This window comes from Tribolium castaneum, unplaced genomic scaffold, assembly GCF_031307605.1.
Source record: "Tribolium castaneum strain GA2 unplaced genomic scaffold, icTriCast1.1 ptg000057l, whole genome shotgun sequence".
Taxonomy (NCBI): domain Eukaryota; kingdom Metazoa; phylum Arthropoda; class Insecta; order Coleoptera; family Tenebrionidae; genus Tribolium; species Tribolium castaneum.
In genome coordinates, this window is record NW_026986654.1 from 71313 (window position 1) to 91488 (window position 20176).

The window sequence follows — 20176 nt, forward strand, 5'->3', positions numbered from 1 at the left end:
TAAGAGAAATTATACATACACGAAATAATTTTGAGAAGTACTAAGTAGGTCAGAACTTTTGGCAAACGTAACTCACAGGCAGTTAAACAGATGGAATAACAGGTGACACTTTAAATACATCCTAAATAAAATTACTTTTGCTGCAAGTTATTTACAAATTAAAAGATGTACTGTAACTGTAGTTCATTATAAACAAATCAAAGAATCTTTTAAAATGTCAAATTGTGAGCAACTAGAATTATTATTAATTTTTTTGTTCTTCAGAGCACCTATAAATTATTTTTTTTGCTCGTAACATTTTAAGCCTTCTTTTTAATATCTGTATCCTAAATTATAAACATTATTTTAAAACACGTTCCGATAGCATCGTGTTTTATATAACAAAAAAAATTTTAACAACAGCCCTCGAACTTTAGGCTTGTTTTCGCACTCGTATTATTAATAACTATAAAATAAAGGAAGAAACAACTGCCATCTAATTACCATCAATTAGATTTTAACTTAGTCATTTTAAATGTTGAAATTATTTTAATGTGGAAATAATAGATAATAATAACAGTAAGTAGATTTAAATTTTGTCAAATTTATGGCCATGTATATATAAGAGATTTCAAAAAGGTCAGCTTCTAGAACTTGATTCCTTTGTTGTCAAAATTATTTTATTTTCCCGTAAATCAAGCAACTGCTTTGAGTGTTATTTAAAAAAGTGATCATTTGTTAAACTAGGTCCAAAATTATAACTATGATACGAAGAAAGTAAGGTCAGGTAAGAGATTCATTAAGTACAAAAACTTTAGACCTATGTAAATTGCTAGACAACTAAAAATTGCCACTGTCTTAGTGATTAACAAGAAAAAAATACTGTGTATTTTTAAATAACTACGTACGTAGTTAAATAAAATTTGGAAGTGTTGCGCGCGAGTGTGCACTAGTCAATTACAAAAATTAAATTGTTTTCTAGAACCTAGTGATTTCGAAAACGACTGGGCAAATTATCAATACTTGCAATTTGTTGTCATTTAGGCATTTTAAACGACCAAATTTGTAATTAGTCTACGACATACACATCTTTCCCGTGTAAAAATAAATTTGTTAGCAAATATTTAGACTCTGAATTAGAAATTTAGTATTTATAAATTAGTTTTTGGTACGACACATGTCATTCAGCGCTAGTTGTTTCACAGTTACATATGTTAAACACTAGTTGTTGTGTATTTTATCTGTTCATAACTTTGTAGGTAATTAAAAAATTCTTTGTTAACAGTGGAAGTTAATTAGCATAATTAACAACGTTAGTGCAAGTTGTTTGAAAGAGTTTTCAGGCCACTTAACTTTGTGGAATATCCCGGCTTTCGCCTGTCCGGGCACCTATTGTACGTTTAAATTTTTATTTCGTTGTTTCAAAGAAAACAAACGCGTTAATAGTTAATATTTATTGTGAAGTAGCACACTTTACAACAGTATATAATGGTCGATCCGCCAGCTGCCGCAGCATCCAGTCGTCACTGTTTTCTTAAACGGATCACAGCCGAATAGATCTAATGAGATCAGCGAAAAAATGCTCAACCCATGAACAAGAAAAAATACAATATTAATATAATTATTTACATAGTATTAAACTTAACCACTAGCAAACAAACGTATTAACAATTAGATCATTCTCCAAACTAAAGTAAGGCATGTCTTGACAATAGGATGATAAATTACAACTAACGAGAACATAAATTAATGAATAGTTGCGTCACGAACGCTGATTGTCGATTTGCCGGACCGAGTCCGGTCAACCCGGCAGGATCTTCCTTATGAACAGGTACTCGGAGAACTGCTGGCCTTCGACGCCGCCGCCGTTGCTCGCCGCCAGCTTGAAGCCGGCGTTCAGCAGCCTCGTTATCACCTGCACTGAGTTCAGCTTGCAGTAGCCGTTGAGCGGGAAGCGGATCACGTGGTGGACGTCCTGCTGGTTCCAGGCCACGCCGGAGCGGGCGTCCATCACGGCCTGGTTCGTTTCAGGGAACACCTCGTCGAGGAGCGAGCGGTCGCCGGAGAGCATGATGCGCTCCCCCAGGTCGGGGCTCACGTGCAGCGCCACGCATTCGTACAGCTCCTGGCCCAGCTGCCGCGAGTTCTCGGAACTGGCGCCGTGGGGGCGCCCGAAACCGCCCCCGGATTTCAACGAGTTGTGGGGGACGGACAGGGCGCCGTTGTTTTTTATTCGCTCTTTTTTCAGCTGCTCCAACTGTCGGATCATCGCTGAAACAATTGTTACATATAATAATGGGTTTGGTTTATCGGTTCAACAAAAATTGTAAACTGTTTTGTTTCTTCTGAAATTTTTTTTGATTGAAAAACAGCTTTAGACGGATTGAATTACTTACGTCCAATGTCGAAGTATCGTGCTTCCTCTAGAAGCAGGTCCAGATCGGTGAAATTGTCTGGTATAAGCAGTCTTGAGTTCCTCATGAAGTTCAAAATATGCCTGAACATGCCTCCGTCTCGGTCAATGAAATAGTGTTGTTTGAGCGAGTCGAGTACTATGGGTATGCTTCCATTGAACAACTTGGCCAGTCTGGACTCCGGATATCTGCCAAGAGAAACGAATGGATTTAATAATGACAGTGAATATGGCTAACACGGCTGATAAAACCGCCGTATAAAAGCAGTAAAAGGCGTCAGTTGTGGTCCATACATAATCCCAACGCATTACATTGGACATGTCGATAAGTCCTAAGAGAATTAATTTTAATGCTCATGGGATTATCGCCGTATGATGATGATTAATAAACAACAGCCAGGTGTTAAGGCCGATCTTGTTAAGCATACACCGCACCTGGCGCGTCCAAATGATGAGACAAGTTGACAATAAATTCCAAAGCATGCCGAGAACCTATTCACAGGATGCCAGCTTCTTGAGTAGTTAATAGCTGGGATTTATAAGAAAAGCGATGGAACGTCGAAGCAAATGCCTCGATGTCTTGTTAGCTGAGTTTATTGGAAAATTTATGTCGGAGCTGAATTTGCCACATTTGTCGCGATCTTCAGATTTTGAACCAATTTGGGACGTATAACTGACCTAGCCCTTCTAAATCTCTGATAGAATTCCCAACACGGCTATCTTACACAAGTTTGCAAATGCAGCGATAACTTTGTCCAACTATTCGCCCATCATTTCGTAAAGTTTAAAAATAATGAAAAATAATGACCCTGACCTGCTTCAAAGAGCACAACTTTTCGCCATAAAAGCACACGTGAACTTTTATAGTTTAGAAGAAAGAGAAATTCTATTCCATTAATTTTATTATTGAGCTGATTTTGTCTTTGTTCTGTGCGCGAGTCATCGCTGCCCACACCGGCGGCCTAATATGGGTATTCGGTGTGATCACCTCCGGGGCCGAGTCCGTATATTCTTGAGATAAGGCCGTGTCTGCATTTAGTTATCCGCCGCCTGTTGTATCCCCTATTTGCACTCGACGCACGTCTATGCCCACCACAACCTGCCTGCACTTTTGTATTCTTTCCCTTCGAGCAAAATCCAAAACAATGGTGCAGTTTGTTACGATAATAATTTCGTTACGTTGCTGTACAAGCGCCAGTTTATTGTGCACTCGACTATTGTTTATAACCACTGCACTCGATTCAATACAGCTCTGTTCGGGTTTGTGCAACAAGCAAAGATTTGGGAGATGAGGAAATTTGGGAACGAGAAGGAAAATTGCAAAAAAAATAAAAGAACAAATGTGGGCCAATATTAATACGATTATTTACAAATGTTTGCCTCGAAAAGCGTACATACAGCGCCTTCAATAAGTTTTATTTAATTGGCTTAATTTTATTTGATCCCCTCTAATAAAAAAGTGGAGCCGAACTTCACACTCTAAAGACCCCAATTAATCTGCCATGATGCTTCCCAGATAAAGAGCCCCCCATCCCATTATCAATTTATTAGTTTTTCCGCTCTAATGATGTTCCCGGCACGTCCCATGAGAAATTTATTTATTTCGCACCATAATTTATAGCCCATTACCACGACATTAGCCGCAATATATCCTCCGCGTTTATCAGCATCAATATTCACCATGCTGAATGTTGAATTATTTAGTTATTCGCTATGAGCTATATGTACACAATATTTTATTCTTTTATCTGCGCGGCATGTGCTAGAGCTCTGCGGCCGGTATCAGGCTGATTTATGGGGGGCTCGATCGAGATGCCCGATATTGTAAACACTTTAATGCTATATGATTTAACCTTTAACAGTTTTAGAGCATGCTTTGGCCGGATTTATGTGCAGACACCCCCAGGCCGTCACGGCACCCCCGACTTACTTGGTGAGTGTCTCGAGCGATGAGGTGTAGATGGTGCCGCCAACGTCGATATGCACGGGGGCGGTGTACCGGGAGGCGGCGGCCACGCACGGAATTCCCGTGATTTTGTTGTAGTTCACGGCTGGAGGGGTCGGCGATGAGGAGTTCGACATCGTCGGGGAGGTGGCGGGGGAACTGCTAGGCGACATCAGCCTGGAACGGAGAGACTTCAATCAGCGCGCAAGCGACGAACCCCGAGAAAGTTTCAGGACTCGCCAAGAAAAACTACTTTCCTATCACGATTTTAAACTTTTTATAACCGAAATAAATTAACAAAAAATATACATGAAACAAATTCTACTATTCTTTTGAAAAACACTACATATCCATAAAGCAACCCTCATTAATACCTAACTTTTCCAAGTATTTGCCATTACAGTATCCTTCATATCCTTCACTGATTTTGAATTTTTTCAAAGGGCGCACTTACCTGAAGTTAGATAACGCCCTTCGGGAATTATAAATGTTTCTTTTAATGTTTCTGTAATCGTTCATGTCAATGTTCACATCTTCGGTCATTACTCTTAGCACTTCATTACATATTTTTGAAGGTTTCGATGCCAAGTCCTCCTTAGCTTTCCTTTTCGCAGCAACGCTTACAATTTGGCGTTGAAGTTTATGACTGTTAGCTTCATGATTGTGTTCTAACTGCGCTTTAGTTATTACTTTTTCGTCATCAGCACCAATAGTATAAAACTTTGCGGTACAACTTCGTACAGTACAACACCACTTAACTTCTCCCGATAGCAAAATATCTTTTTTATAAAACTTAAAATTATTGTACACCAACAAAACTCTTCCACGTTCACTTAGAATTTCTGACAATTTGTAACCTTCCATACTGACGGACAGTTTTTACAAAACTACTTTAATTTCAGGAAAAATTTACCCTCTAAACATTTAGATAACCCCCCATAATTTTCGGACCAACCGCTGCAGTTTACCATGTTCACATTTAAACTTTTCTACCTGAGTCTTCTGGAGCTTATGTAAATTTCAGCGATTTGTACCTCTCTTATGTAAACTGCAGCCAAGACAAAGTTTTACCTGACTTAAGGTAATGTAAATTCATATTCCGCCAGTACCTAAAGTTTATAATAACGACTATCATTACGGGAAAAAATTAATTATACGATAAGCCGTTGGGATTTCAGGATTTTAAAGTGCGATTATAAATTATAACAATTATTCCCAAAAGTGAAATCGCCTTTGGTTTGTGAATATGCTAATACGGAAAGTTGCCAACCGTTCTTTTTTCCAAGGATAACGCACTATATTAATTAATTGTCCACAGGTTGTCCTCTTAATTATCAAAATCTAGGTCCTTGTAGTTACATTATTTAAAAACATTCGTAAATGCAATTAGATAGAGTTATTGTTTTATATAGTTTTATTTTCATTCCTTGTCCTATAATACCATTCTCTACGTATTCAACACACCGAGAGATAAGAAGAGATAATAGCTTTTTTCAAAATTAATTCATTAATGTTTTGGTGATTTTATGATTTCTTACTTAAAAATTTAGATCAAGTCTAAGAAACATTAGACACAGTTTAATCATCTTGAGTTTCACAAGAAAAAGGACCAAAGTGACCAAAAATCGAAGTTTGTGTAATCACTCTAGACATTCCATGTAGCCCCTGGGCGCTCGCCTTGCCCGTATCTCGCATTTTTAGCCACACATATCTAAAACAATGAAGCTTAAGAGGCGGAGCAGGTGTGAACATTTAACATAATGTGCTGTGTTTTACTGCGTGGTAATAATGTAAAATAATTATATGTTACAATAGTGATCATCTTTCTTACTTGGAACATTAGCTTGTCTTGCACAGAAACCATAAATTTTAATAGTATGCCTGGACAACTCTATAAGGCGGAAAGCAATTGTGTTAGCATATCGTCTAACAACGAATAGACCAACACAATAGTGGCGTTCCTAGAAGTGTTCTTATTTACTGAACTCGTTAAAAAATATGTTAATAAGCCACATGTGAAAATTTTATTATATGCATTACTATTTCCGAGAATTTTTGGACCACCACCAGTTCTTACCTCATTTTAATCTGAGCCGTAGGAAACATTGTTCTGTTGGTCAAGTCTTTTGGTTCCTTGTCCACGTCATTTCGAATGTCGTTCTTTTTTCTGCAATTAAATAAAGCAATTCATTAATTTAAATTAACAAATCGGGCTCAGTTTTAACAATAGAGACCGGCCAAGTGATTGATATTTAAGATTGTCTAGACAGCACCGATCACAATAAAATTACTAGTTGTTGACTTAAGTACGCTCAGAAAAGGTCAATTAAAGTGAGAAGAAGTATTTATAGTGCAACATAAATTAGAAATGAGCTGATCTTAGAACCGATACGCGATTTTGAGATAAGAAATCACTAATTTGTTCTTCATTGCAACTGAGTAGGCCTGATTCTTGTTACAGCAGATCCGTGAAGTTGCAAATTTATAATAATCAAATGCAAAAGATCAAAACCTGTTCTATACATACGATATGAGTTCACAAATAGGGGTCACAATTTATAGGTTCAAGAACTAAGAGGTCCTAAAATAATTACAAAATTGAAATAAATAATAGAAACGTACAGTTATTCAAGCATTTTTCAAGAGATGTTAATACAAGTAGCAGCAGCAACGAGTCTCATGTGTCGTGTAATGTTTACAGCACAATTGTAAATTCCAAACATAATTTACGACAGCATTATCTCTCATATTAGCTACTTAAAGACAAGTTAAATTTGTAAATGGTAATTGCAAAATGTAAAATTCTTCATTATTACATTAACCTTTTTCAAGATGGAATTGAATGAATCTGTTATCCTTGTGTGCTTGAGAACAAGTTCCACGTTCTGGCTGAATTTATGGTGTTTTAAGGAGGCGTTTTGTAACAATATTAGGAAAAGTATTTATGTAATAAAACAAAGTTTGTGAAGTTTGGTCAATTTCCATTATTTTCATTCTCTCTCGACCACCGGTTACGTGATATTTGTGTAAGCTAATTGAAACCAAAATGAGGGAGATCTCCAGAATTACGAATTACACAGTACGCTTCCTTTGCTCCCAGAAAGCTAATATTTATTTTGCCAAATGACGAAATACCGCCCCCATTGTTTTGTAAGAAGCTTTTGTCGGGAGCGACTTTGCGAATCGTATTCTAGACAATACGTTCGGTTATTGGGGAACCTTGAAGGGGCCATTGTGGCGGCGGCGGCGGCGACGTCGCCGCCCGCGGATGGCCCGGAGGCGGCCAAAGACCGCAACCACTCGCCAGAGTAAACATGACGTTGTTAATTGGACGTACATGCCGAGAACGAAATTGCCACTGGAAGCGGGCCACGTGTAAACACGTGCCAAAGCTGTACCGAATTGCTTCTGATGTTAGGAACTGACGCGGAAAAAGACATTGCTGCACGCTCTGGACCAATTAACCCGTTTCTCTTGTTTTTTTCTAATTTGCGAACGACGGGAACTAACATTTCTCTTCGGTGCTTCTTTCGACGAGGTAAAAGGATCGAGTTTCAGAGGATGTACGGTGAGTGAATAGTAAATGCACTCGACAGGTTCAGACAGTGTTAGTTTTGCAAAAATAGGCAAGTGTATAATGTGCATAAATGAAAAAATCGAGCTTATTAGTTTGAAATCCTATTAGCTAGTCGAGCAAAAAGTTTGTTGCCGTAAAAAAAAACAAAAAAAACTATAAATCTTCACAAGGATGTGTGAAAATATAATTTTCAAATAAACATCTTGGTAAAATAATTTTTTCACCGTATATAAAAAGGACAGAAAATCAAAAATTCTGAAAAGTAGTTTCAGTTAATTGTCGATGGTGGTATTTGTTTCAACCACGAAAAATTTTGCAAGTCCTACGTGTCGAAAACCATTTGCTTTTTCCAAAAACCTTTGTACTATCATCCTCCAATCACATTTCTAAAAGTTAGTCTGTGCTAATTACGGCCTTAATCTGTATAATCTGTATTTGCCAAATTGTATGGGTGAAGCAAATTGGAAATTACAGTCTTATCATAATTCTTGTTACCTGGTCATAAACACTTATCTCAAAAGCAAATAACGGGCTAATTACTTCCATAATAAACATATCTACCATATTTTGATTTCTCAACAAGTCAAAACTTGTAGAATTTAATTCGAAAATACTACCACTTTAAGGCAGCCTAGAAATACGTGTACTTACTTCTGGAAAATGCCTCTTATTGTCAATAAGTACTACTAAACAATTTACGCATAACTAGTCGTTCGTTGCTTTTTAAACAAAAATTTTGTCACATGTTATTTTCAGAAAGAGAACCCCAGATGGGAGAAAGGAATTTTATTTATTTATTTATTTTTATCTTTAGTGTTCCAAATAAACTTTCCCTAGAGTTTTATTTTGTTATTTTTTTATTCTTTGTTGCCACATTATCGACTCTGCAAAAAAACAAAAATTTCGTAGGAATTTTTTTTAAAGCAACTTATTTTATTTATCACGAAAAACAAAAATTTTAAATAAAATAGTTCTTTTCTAGACGAGCAGTGATGTAATAAGCAAATTTTCTACAGCATTATTATTATTATTATTATTATTATTTTCTTCTTCTTCTTTCTTCGTCTTATTTATATCATTATTAGTACTGCTTTTGATTTTAACTTTATTATTATTATTTGCTTTATTTTATTCGCGTTTACTTGAAATACTCGTAGTATGTGAAATGTATGATAAACTAATAAAATAAAAATTTTCAAAATCACAAAAATATTGCGTCTAAGCAACCAACAAGTGAAAATGTTAGTAGTTATGTTGTTGTAGCTTTACTGTGGCACATTATTTCTAATAAAAGCACATATTTTATTAGAATTCTTTCCCTAATTACTGCTTTAAACACAATACCCACACGTGAGACGTATTTTCGCAACTTTTAAAACAAAAATTGACTCATCAGACGCCCATGAAAACCAGCGAAGGTCGATTGGAGCTAAATTATTGCCAAAACTCCTTAATTAGGAGTCCGTAGATAACAATAAAACCCACTTTTAAGCTGACAGCTGCCTGAACGAATCTGGGAGCAGGCTTTTGTCTCGAACGCCCATTTCATGCATTCCGAAAATTCTCGTGGCTTTTGCTTGATGACACGTCAAAGTGATAAATATTTCATAAGCTCAATTCATCAATAATGCTTTGCATTTGAATAAAGAACTCGTTTTATTGTCAAAGTGTTCGGCAGCAGTCGAGTTTCACCTTTGAATTTCTTATTTCAATAATGTTAAACAATCGCCGAAGTCGACGGTGCTTTCGCGAAGAAACCGAGTGCAAACGACACTTTTTTAACTAGTTGGAATTTAGTGATTAATTTTGTATCCGAGACTAGAGCCGCTGGCGTTTCTAATTAGGTTTCAGCGAGCTTCATTTATTCCGAGTATGTTTTCAAATAATCCCTACGAGCGGGATGAGATCTTTTGTTGTTAAGAAAATACGCTCCGGGCATGCTGAAACCGCCCGGAGTCTTTTACCCGTGACTTTCGAATATTTCCAGCGTTTGATTACGGGAATAGTCTCACGGGCAATTTACTACGATTTAATTACGACTGAAATTTTGCTGAAAGTTAGGGTTTTTCGAGATAGAACCCTTTTTGTCAAAGACGGTGTGCAAAAGTTCGGTGATTAATAGCATGATACACCATTTTTTAGTAATATACGGGACTATAAATATTTAGCTTGAAGGATTGGCAAATGAGAGTCGATAACATCGCTATTTTGTCTAATGAAATTCTGAAACACGAATTATTCAACTCTTTTGTAACAATAAAGAATGTAAGTAGGATATAAGCGCCGATGTCGTCACAAATTCGGTTTAAATTCTCACGTTAGATGGCGCCACGGTACGGTCTGCAAGCTTTTCGCTAGATGGCGCTGCCGTCAGTCAGCGCCGCCGCCGCCTTCAATCAAAGATGGCGCTGCTGGCCTCCATTTTAATTTTTTTTTTTATTTTTTAAACTTCCCGCCAATATCAGATGATGATGATGATGATGATGATGATGATGATGATGGCCGACCGACCGACGCAACACACCACACACCCCCGCGCGTTTGCGAATTTTGGGGTTGTGAAATTTTTGGTTTTTGGGGTTGTGAAATTTTGAATATATGATTTTTGAAATGTGCAATTTTGAATACATGAAGTATACAAAACATGCTGTATTGAGTTAAGCAATTTTAAATGGATTATTAGGAGAACAGAAAAAATCGCTCTAGTGTTTATCTAACTACCTCCTACTACGCTAAATTGTATTAATGGGAGAACAGGAATAAGGAGTAATTTTTTTCTGAAAAAAAAAAAAAAAAAAAAAAATTCTAGTATATGTAGTTTTTTATTTATTTATTTTTTTGTCAAAGCGAAACAAAAATAAAACAGGAAATAGAACAAACAAATATTTTATTAATATTTGGAAAAAATATTTAAAAAAAGTATTAAATTTTACAAAAACTTAGAAGGGGTTAAGGAATTGAATAATGCCCCCAAGCGTGAGTACTAATTAGATCATCTAAAATATATCTCTTATTATCTAATGCATTTAATCCTAACTTATTAATATTTACAGAAAATAGTTCATGATTAATTGATCTTATAGTATTAAAATTAACATAACCTACTGTATTATTAAATAAACATTCATATATATCGTTAAATTCTATTTTTCTAGTATTAGTAATCCTATAACTATCATTATCAACATTATCTACAAAATCTATAATGACTGCACTTTTTTTAATTCCCTTTATTTTAGGCTCTTTTACTTCTCCATTCACTTTATAATCATAAACTTTTGGTCTTAGAGTAATAAACTCTGTAAGAATTTTACCATTCAATTCATCTTTCATTAATCCTGGAATTTTTTTATTTACAAGAGGAATATTCCAAATATTATTTACATCATAATCACTAGTATCAAATTTTGAATTTGCAAAATCTCGTATTAGATCATAAAGCGAATAATTTTCTTTTTTACATGTCATTTTATAAATAAAACTATCAGTATCCATATATAATAATTTTGATTGAAAATAATTTTTTATTTGCTTATTAATAAAATCGTAATGAAAATCGTACATAATAATTTTTGATAATTCTAAAACAGTAAATCCTACGTAGATTGGCCTTTTCATTTTGATTTCGGTTTTATTTAATTCGATGCTAACTAAATTCTTATTTAGTATTTTAACGTTTTTAAATTCTGGTTTTAGAATGTATTTTCTGGCTTGTTTCCAATTTTTTACTAATACAATTTTACGTTTTTTCCGGTCTGATTCTAATGTTTTTCCAAAGATAGAATTTATTAAAAGTTTAAAAAATCCTTTCTCGAATTCATTTTTAGCTTCCATACGCAATTTTGTATTAAATTCAATATAAGGTTTTAACCATGCGTCTTGGTCAAATGTTAAAACTCGATGAATTTTTTTAATTTGTAAACCATATTTTATACACTGTAACAAATTTTTATAATGTATAACGTAATTTTGTTTATCATATAACGTACACATTAACTTTGAATTTCGTGGTTCAGGACAAAAAGGAAAATCATCATGTTCATCGTGTATACTTTTATCATAATATAAGTCAACTTCTAAAATAAACCCTTTGTTATCATTAGTATTTAATTTTTGAGGCTCAGCGAAAATTTCATTAATTTCATTTGTTGATAACCAATGAAAATTTCCAATAGGTAACTTTTGACTTAAAGCCCAGCCATATAAATTGTTAGCATCGATATAAAAAAGATAATCTATAGGTTTTGTAGGATCATATGTTTTTGAATAATGTGTATTATTACATTCAGCATATCTATGTACCGCTTGAGTAATTCCTCCGCGTATTGATTTTTCGATGAACAAAAACATTTCACTATCGGTAAACAATTCAAGTTTAACTTTTGTGATTTTTAAAGCAGCTGCCCATGAAAGGCCTGGACTAGTATAGAAGGATGCAGCATCAAGTTGGTAATATTTCATTGTTAAGTCGCGAAAATTTTCGAAAACATCAGCTAATTGAATTACATCACATTTTAAATATAAATCGGAGTATTCTCCTAAAGTTTTAATTCCAAATTTTTCCCAAACATTCTGTGCATGAAAATAATCTTTATCTGAAATATGTTTATTTATCATTCGATTAAAAAATTGTGGTTTTGTTGGTAATTGGGTATCTTCGAAGACAGATAAGGAAGTGATATAATCATACGGAAATACTCCTTTTTTTAATAATAATTGAAAAACATTATCTGTAACATTGGGGAAAAAAGCTTTCATAAGAGAAAACTGATTTGGCTTTAAAAAAGATACAAGTTTATCTAATGATGTAGGTAGAAAGCGAAAAGAATCTAAAAACGTAATTTTCATGTTACAATGTATTCCTGAAAATGAAATATAATTTTCATGATTCAATGGTATTATTTCAGTATTTGAAAAATTATTAATAAATTCTGTAATAAAAAGGTGAGCGTCATATCCAGACAAATTATGTAAAAAAACTGGCAACTTATTTGAAATTTGAATTTGTAAATTACAATTATTGCATATTGTAGAAATAAATTCACCAGTTAAATGGTTATGATGTATAACTTTTTTATTATTATCTGTAAAATTGTAACCACATAAATTACAATTATTAGTTGTTTCATGTAACTCTTTTTCTAATTCTGATAGAGGTTTATTTAGTATTTTCTTTTGTTTTAACAATATGTTATTTACAAATTTGCAAATTTCTTTTAATTCTGAAATAAACCACTCTTGAGGCTTTTCTCCTCTATAAGTCTTAAAACTATCTAATTTACTATCAAAAGAACATTTAATAAAATATGCTATACTATATGCAACATGTTTTTGATATGGATTCGTAAAAGAATTTTTTGTATTGGGGTAACAAGTATCTAATGGAACTGTTAAACATTCAAAGTCTGCATATATAACAAATGGTAAACGTAGCAATGACTTAAACTGTGAAAAATGTAAAAGACTTTCTGGAGAATTCGGTTCAGGTAAGCTTGTTTTAACTGCAGGAAATGTTGAACAATCCCGTTTATGTCTATCAATTTTATCTTTTGATTTCGAAGGAATATGTTGTAAACAACGATCACAAAAAAATATTTGATGCTCATTTTTACTTATGCTGCTTCCACATGCTTTTGCAAGATTAGTAATTAAGCAATAATGACCATTAGTGTTAATATTATTTTTAGTTAAATATAATAAATTTATATGTTTTTCTTTTACATTTTTTGTATGATAAATAGGACCATCAATTTGTCGGGTTTTTTCGTTGAATTTAAATACATTAATAGAAATAGTAGGATTCTGTTTTTCAAATTTGGAAATATCTTTTATTTTAACAGGCATTTCAATATTTTTTAAGTTTAAAATTTCATGAACATTACTAGGATAAGATTCAACTCTCTCATATTTAGAGTGATTAACAGGAAAAAGTGCAGCCAAGATAGAATAAACAAAACAATAATTATCATTATTAAAAATATTAATAAAACAAGAACCTTTTCGTTTCAGCTCAATAGGAAGAGGAATGTATGTTCCCCCAGAGTCACTAGAATGGGAGGTGGTATCTTCTTCTTCTTCTTCATTTTGCGATATATTAAATATCGATAATTTGTTTATGGAAATCATCAAATTTTCAATACTTTCTAATGCTTCACCAGACTTATTTTCAGTGAAATCATCCATCTGTAAATTTCATAAAAATTAACAAAAAAATAAATGTTATTACTTATATTTTACCTGATTTAATATAGCATCAAATAAATTTTCTAAAATTGAAGGTATTTCTTCAGAGTGAAAGACTGATTGATTCTGGGTGTTAAAACTTCGAAAGGCATGTTCTTTAGTTACTTTTAATTGATAAATACAATTTAATATAATGTTAATTTTAAAAGCTCCTAATTTTCGTAAAATTTTTTCAAATTTGATAATTAGAATTTCCTTGCAATGTTCAAAAAAATATTTCGGTTCTATGTAATAATTATTGCTGATTAAATAAGTTCGTAGCCGATTATTAAAAGCTGATGAAATCTAAAAATATAAATTAATTAAATTAATTTCTTAATTTAAAAAAAATACTTACTTTAACAAAGGAAATTTTCTGACGTATATCTTGTTGTAAACCTTTTCCATATTTTGTTGAAGAGGATATTTTTTCTTGAAAGTGCGTGAATAAAGTTTTTACTCTTGAAATGTAGTATTCATATTTTTTTTTCTCTCCTAAACTTGTTGCTTGTTGTTGATTATTTTCTAAAATTTTTTCCTTGTTTCTAATAAAATTTTTAAAGGTTTTATAATCATAATCGGAAATAGCGTTTTGTAAAAAAATTTTATATTTTTTTGGACATCGTAGAATTTCAATAAATTTCTCTAAATTTATAGTTGATAATGCGAAAGTCGACGTCAAAGAAGAGGAAGCTGATGTTGATGTTGATGGTGATGGAGGTGGTGGTGATGATGATGATGATGATAATGTTGTTAACGGAGTAGCAGACATAATTATGTGATCTTTTTAAACTCGACAATATTAGCCCAGTTCACCTGTCCCGTATTTTTTTTTCCTAAGTAAATTATTACGGAACCTTTTCCACTTAACAGATATTTTATGGCTCTGTTATTTAAAATTGATACAATTCTTTGAGGAATAAAGAAGTTACCCTCATCAATTTCGCATATAACGCCCCATCCTGTTTTTGTTTTCAATCTTATGAGATTTCTTATTTTATATTCTTTCTTCTGAATTAGAGAATCAATTTTAATAAGTGGAGGCAATTCACATGCACCTCGTTGATTTAATTGTAATAAAATTTCATCTGGACCAACTTCATTGTTTTCACTGCCTGAAGGATTGTTTTCACTGCCTGAAGGGTCTTCAAGATTTGTTGAAGCTGAGGGTTCATCAACAATTAGAGGTTCTGGGTCATAATTATTTATATAATAATTTGGAAGATTATTTTCCATTTCTATTATAAAAAATAAATTTAAGTAAATAATAAAATTTCAAAAACTCACTTACTTATTTCTTTTGTGAAGAAGAATTTAAAAAAATGGTATCACTCACTTGTTTACCGAATAACTCGTGGAAGCCAACTGAATCAAATGATAACATCCACTTCTTAAATATCTTTTCTTAATAAGAAGACAAGTCTGAACACGTTAATAAACATATCTTATCGTAATAAAACAAGTTAGAACAAGGTAAACCTACGTAATTCCATTTGTGGTTAACCACAAAATCTTATCTTATCTTATCTAAGAACATCCTGTTTTTATGGTAAACAACAAATTCCTAACTTATCTTAATAAGACAAGTTAGAACGAGTTAGAACAAGTTAATATACAAGTAATAATAATAATAATAATAATAATAATAATAATAATAATAATAATAATAATAATAATAATAATAATAAACGAAAAAACTAATTACTTCCACTTTTTTTCATAAAATCATATTATATCTAAGAATTTCCTGTTTTTGTTTTTGTTTGTGTTTGTTTGTTTTCAAGTTAGGAAGAAGATTAAACCACATTTTGATTATTGATATCATATCGTATCTAATCATGTATATTTGAAGGAAAAAAATAAAATTTTGTTTGTTATTTTGCATCACGACCACAGAAATTCTTGTTTTTCTTTGATAAATGTGTTATAGAGGGGATTCATTCCTATATATATGCGATCCACTTTAAACAGTGATTAGTTTTACATGTTGAATATTCCATCATCACAATGAATTTGATATTCATGGGCAACAATGATCTTTCTGTCGGTAAGTTAAAATGTTTGATTATTTTATTACATACAATTAATTATATATATATTTTTTTAATTTTCAGATGAAACACTCATCATAAAAAACATAATTGAAGATGTAGTTATACCATTAGATCTACAACATCATTTATCATTTGCCTTCATCAATGTAGGAGATCCGCCACTAGACGATCAAGAACACTATATAAAAATAGTACATTTTTTAAATTATACGTTTAAAGTAAGATTAGATATAATATGTAATAGAACGATACTTCATATTGATATATGGAAAGTATTATATTAATTTTTAAAATATCTGTTATCTGTATTGTATTGTATTATTGTATTTATCTAAAAATCAAATAAAACACTTGTAATAAAATTATAGTTTTATTTCAACTTACAAGTTTTTCTACAAGTTGATGAAGTGTTAGCAAACAAAGGTTTTTTAATACATAATGCACACCAAAATAAATCATCCTTAACGTAATTTCCAAAATCAATTGTTCTTATTATAGTATGTTCATAACATTGTTTAAACGAAAAAATACATGAATCTTGTACATTTTTATATAAATTCTTATAAAACTTATAACAGTCTATACAATAACGAAACTTTTTGTTTACACTTTTAAATTTATAATAATTACCTTTTAAACACATTGTTGATGCACCAAAAAAAGGTAAATACAAATCGTAAACTGCAACTTCAAACATGATATGCAAGTACAAATTATCATCATCAATATATTTATCGTATTTATAATCCATCAATTTTCTGTTATTATTCTCGTAGATTTCAAGACCTTCGATGAAATCTTCATCTGAACCAGGATTTTTTGCATAATATGGTTTCTTGTTCTCGAAAATTTTCTGCCACCTTATCGTTGGTAATGCGATTAAGAATTCATGAAAAATTTTCGTTGGTATCATCGCATGTAAATATTTCAAAACTTGATATAACTTCTCTCGATTATTCCAACAATTTTCTATAATACATTTCTGACATAGAAGTTCTAGTCGATTTGGTTTCATATTAACGCAGTCACTTTAAGATTAACACCTAAATTCAATCAGACTGTTTTTATAGTTGAAATTTATCAAAAAATGTATCTATTTATATTTATGGTTAATTAACCTTAAAAAAATTAATAATTCAATTTTTTACATCTGTTTATCTACGTTTGCGGTTAACTAATCTTATCAAAATTACTCATTCTCATCCTCATCGTTTGCTTCCTCATATTTTGTATTAAAATGAATAAGTGAAGAGATTAAATTCTTTAATTGTAATAAGATTGGTTCGTTAGGACAATTAATTCCAAAAATTGATAAATCCTTTTTGCCAGCTCTAATTAAAGTATTAGTAAATTCATCATACTCATAGTAATTTTTTTTAGTAAAAAAATATATTTTTCCGTTTGTAAAACGAATTGCTCCTGTAATTTTATTTGGTATACCATTAAAATCTTTTGATATAAGTCCTAAATTTGATCTATAATTATGATGAGTGTTTATTGTTACATATTTATCATCAGAAAAAAGATATAATTGTCCATCATAATTGTTAACCATTGCTCTGATAGGTACATTTAATTTAAATTCTTGTGAAATTTTTTTAGGATATCCATATTTAAGACTCCAATTTGGCAAAGAAACAATATAAATCATATCATTTATAATTAATAAAATTTCATCGGAGGAAGGTCGTCTAGCAATAGCAGTAATTTTAGTAAAATTTTTAGGTAAAAATGTTAGCCAAGTTATAATTTTCATTGGTTGACCGTAATCTTTCATATTATTAAAATCTATTATCCAAAACCATTCATTATAAATAATATATAAATGACTTTGAATAATTAAAAAATGATTAAATTTTTTTAGCGAACATAAATCAGGAATTAAAGGTATTTTATTTATTTGTATTTTTGTTGTTGTTGATGGTGTTGTTGTTGTTGTTGTTGTTGTTGTTGTTGTTGTTGTTGTTGTTGATGATGATAATGATGTTGTTAGATTTTTTATTGAATATGTGGTACTCGAATTGTGAATCACTTTTGGGTCAGTTAAAATTGGGTAACCATATAAACTTGTTATACCATATATATCATCAACATGAAGATCTAAAGTATTAAGAGATTTACTTAACTTATAATAAGGAAACATTATAGCATCTTTATTTGTACTGTGAGAAAGTCCTAATGTATGACCTATTTCATGTAATAAAACTACTAATAAATTAACTGAATCATTTTGTTGTGAAAAATTATCTTCATCATGTATTTTGTAGGACCAATTTTCACTTGAGTCTAAATGTATTTCCGTAAAATTAGTTACACCATCGGGAAAATATGCGTGAGCTAACACATTACCTTTTCCATCAAAATTTGCAAAACATTTTTGAATATTATTCATTATATAAAATGTATGCTCAGTCGATGTAAATACGATAAATATATTAGCATTTTCAGGTTGACGAGTTTCAAAAAATTTTAAACTAGTATGTTTTTGCCAAATCTCAAATGCCCTTACAGCTACTTTGCGTTCAAAACGACTATTTGTATATATCATCCAATTTAATGAGGTTTTATTCCACTTTGTTAAATGCAATGTATATTCAGATAATACATCTTTCATTCCACATCTCGGCTGTTTTATGAAATTGAGTGTTTCGTTGTTAATTTTTCCGGTAGAAGGTAAATTATATGTACGTTGAAATTCTAGTAAGGCATCAGAAAAATTATTTTCATTAAATTTTAACTCTTCAAAAGTTCTGTTTTCTTCAGTTTGATTTTCACGTTGTAGATATCCAAAATTTGTTAAGTACTGAGATAAATATCGGTTTGTACAGTTTGTATTATCATCATTACCGTTCACTTCACTAACAACACTTTTACAAGATGAATACCCAATTAAAGTTATAATAATAACGATAATAATTCGCGTCATGTTTTCAGATGTATTACTTTCGTGAAACTAAGCAAAATAGGAATATTTTTTTAAAATACTTAATCTTCTCTCCCTTCAAAAAATATATTTAATAAAACAGCCAATCAAAACATAATAACGTCGCGTGTGACGTCACAGCAGTCACGTTTATGGTGGAGGGGGGAATTTAGATTTTTCAAAATGGCGGATATTTCAAATATTGGTGGCAAATTCAAAAATCTAAAATCGCGAAAATTTAAAAGTCTGTACTTAAAATTTAAAAATTACAAAAATGTAAAAATAGGAGGCAGGAAAAATAAGGAACAAGAAATTAACAAATAAAAACAAATTTAAACTAGTTTCATTTATAAAGTTTATTTTTACAAGAACATAAGTTTATATAACAGAAAAGTATATAAAACTACATCATACATTATTACGATTACAAACATCATAATTCCTACTAGTAAAACGGTGTAACAAAGAATATAAAATTACATTAATTATTATACCTAATAACACTGTGACTCCTACTATTACACAAATTAAAAAAAAGGTAAAATTTTGGTTACTTATTAAATTATTAGCTTTAGTTATGTTTTCAATTGTATTAAATCTTTTAAAAAAGTCATCATAATGTGATAATTTATTTTTGGTTACTATAGAAGATGCAGATAAATTTTTATATTGTTGAGAACTTAACATGATATCGATTTTATCACTTTTAAGTAAGTATTTCCAATCCGTATCATGATACTGTCTGTTTTTAAAAACCAGCCGTAATTTGTAAGGAATTACAAAAGATGACAGAAATTCCGTTGTCACTGTTTGGTTCACCACATTCGTTTCATTATTGTTGAGTAGGTGGTCACTTGGGATTTTCATTTCATACACTATGTTTAACGAAGTTTGATTTTGATGAAGTTCATACCAATTTTCAGGCCATGTAGAATTTAATTTATTGAAACAAATGTATGATTCGACGATGTCCTTGGTTGGAGGATGGTAATAAATATACACTATGTTTTGAAACAAAGTTCCAAAAACAATTAGAAAATTCGGATTCATCTTCACTCTTTGT

At 31.6% G+C, this 20176-nt stretch overlaps 2 protein-coding genes and 1 non-coding gene across 3 annotated transcripts; all 3 read right to left on the minus strand.

The window, feature by feature from the left end:
* Positions 1 to 1418: 1418 nt before the first annotated feature.
* Positions 1419 to 6572, minus strand: LOC654911 (BTB/POZ domain-containing protein Tiwaz). Its single transcript, XM_064359646.1, has 4 exons — positions 6415 to 6572; positions 4323 to 4514; positions 2376 to 2581; positions 1419 to 2250 (listed from the first exon to the last, which is right to left on the minus strand). The coding sequence occupies exons 1-4, from the start codon at positions 6441 to 6443 to the stop codon at positions 1781 to 1783; spliced, it is 897 nt and encodes a 298-aa protein (XP_064215716.1). The 5' UTR covers positions 6444 to 6572; the 3' UTR covers positions 1419 to 1780.
* Positions 6573 to 10784: 4212 nt separating this feature from the next.
* Positions 10785 to 15768, minus strand: LOC103314481 (uncharacterized). The gene is made up of 4 exons (XR_010336005.1): positions 15428 to 15768; positions 14495 to 15374; positions 14152 to 14442; positions 10785 to 14097 (listed from the first exon to the last, which is right to left on the minus strand). It is a non-coding gene; the product is annotated as an uncharacterized LOC103314481 (transcript).
* A 702-nt stretch (positions 15769 to 16470) lies between these two features.
* LOC107397553 (collagenase 3-like) lies at positions 16471 to 20169 on the minus strand. The gene has a single exon (XM_015978135.2). The coding sequence runs from the start codon at positions 19114 to 19116 to the stop codon at positions 17380 to 17382; it is 1737 nt and encodes a 578-aa protein (XP_015833621.2). The 5' UTR covers positions 19117 to 20169; the 3' UTR covers positions 16471 to 17379.
* Positions 20170 to 20176: the final 7 nt, after the last annotated feature.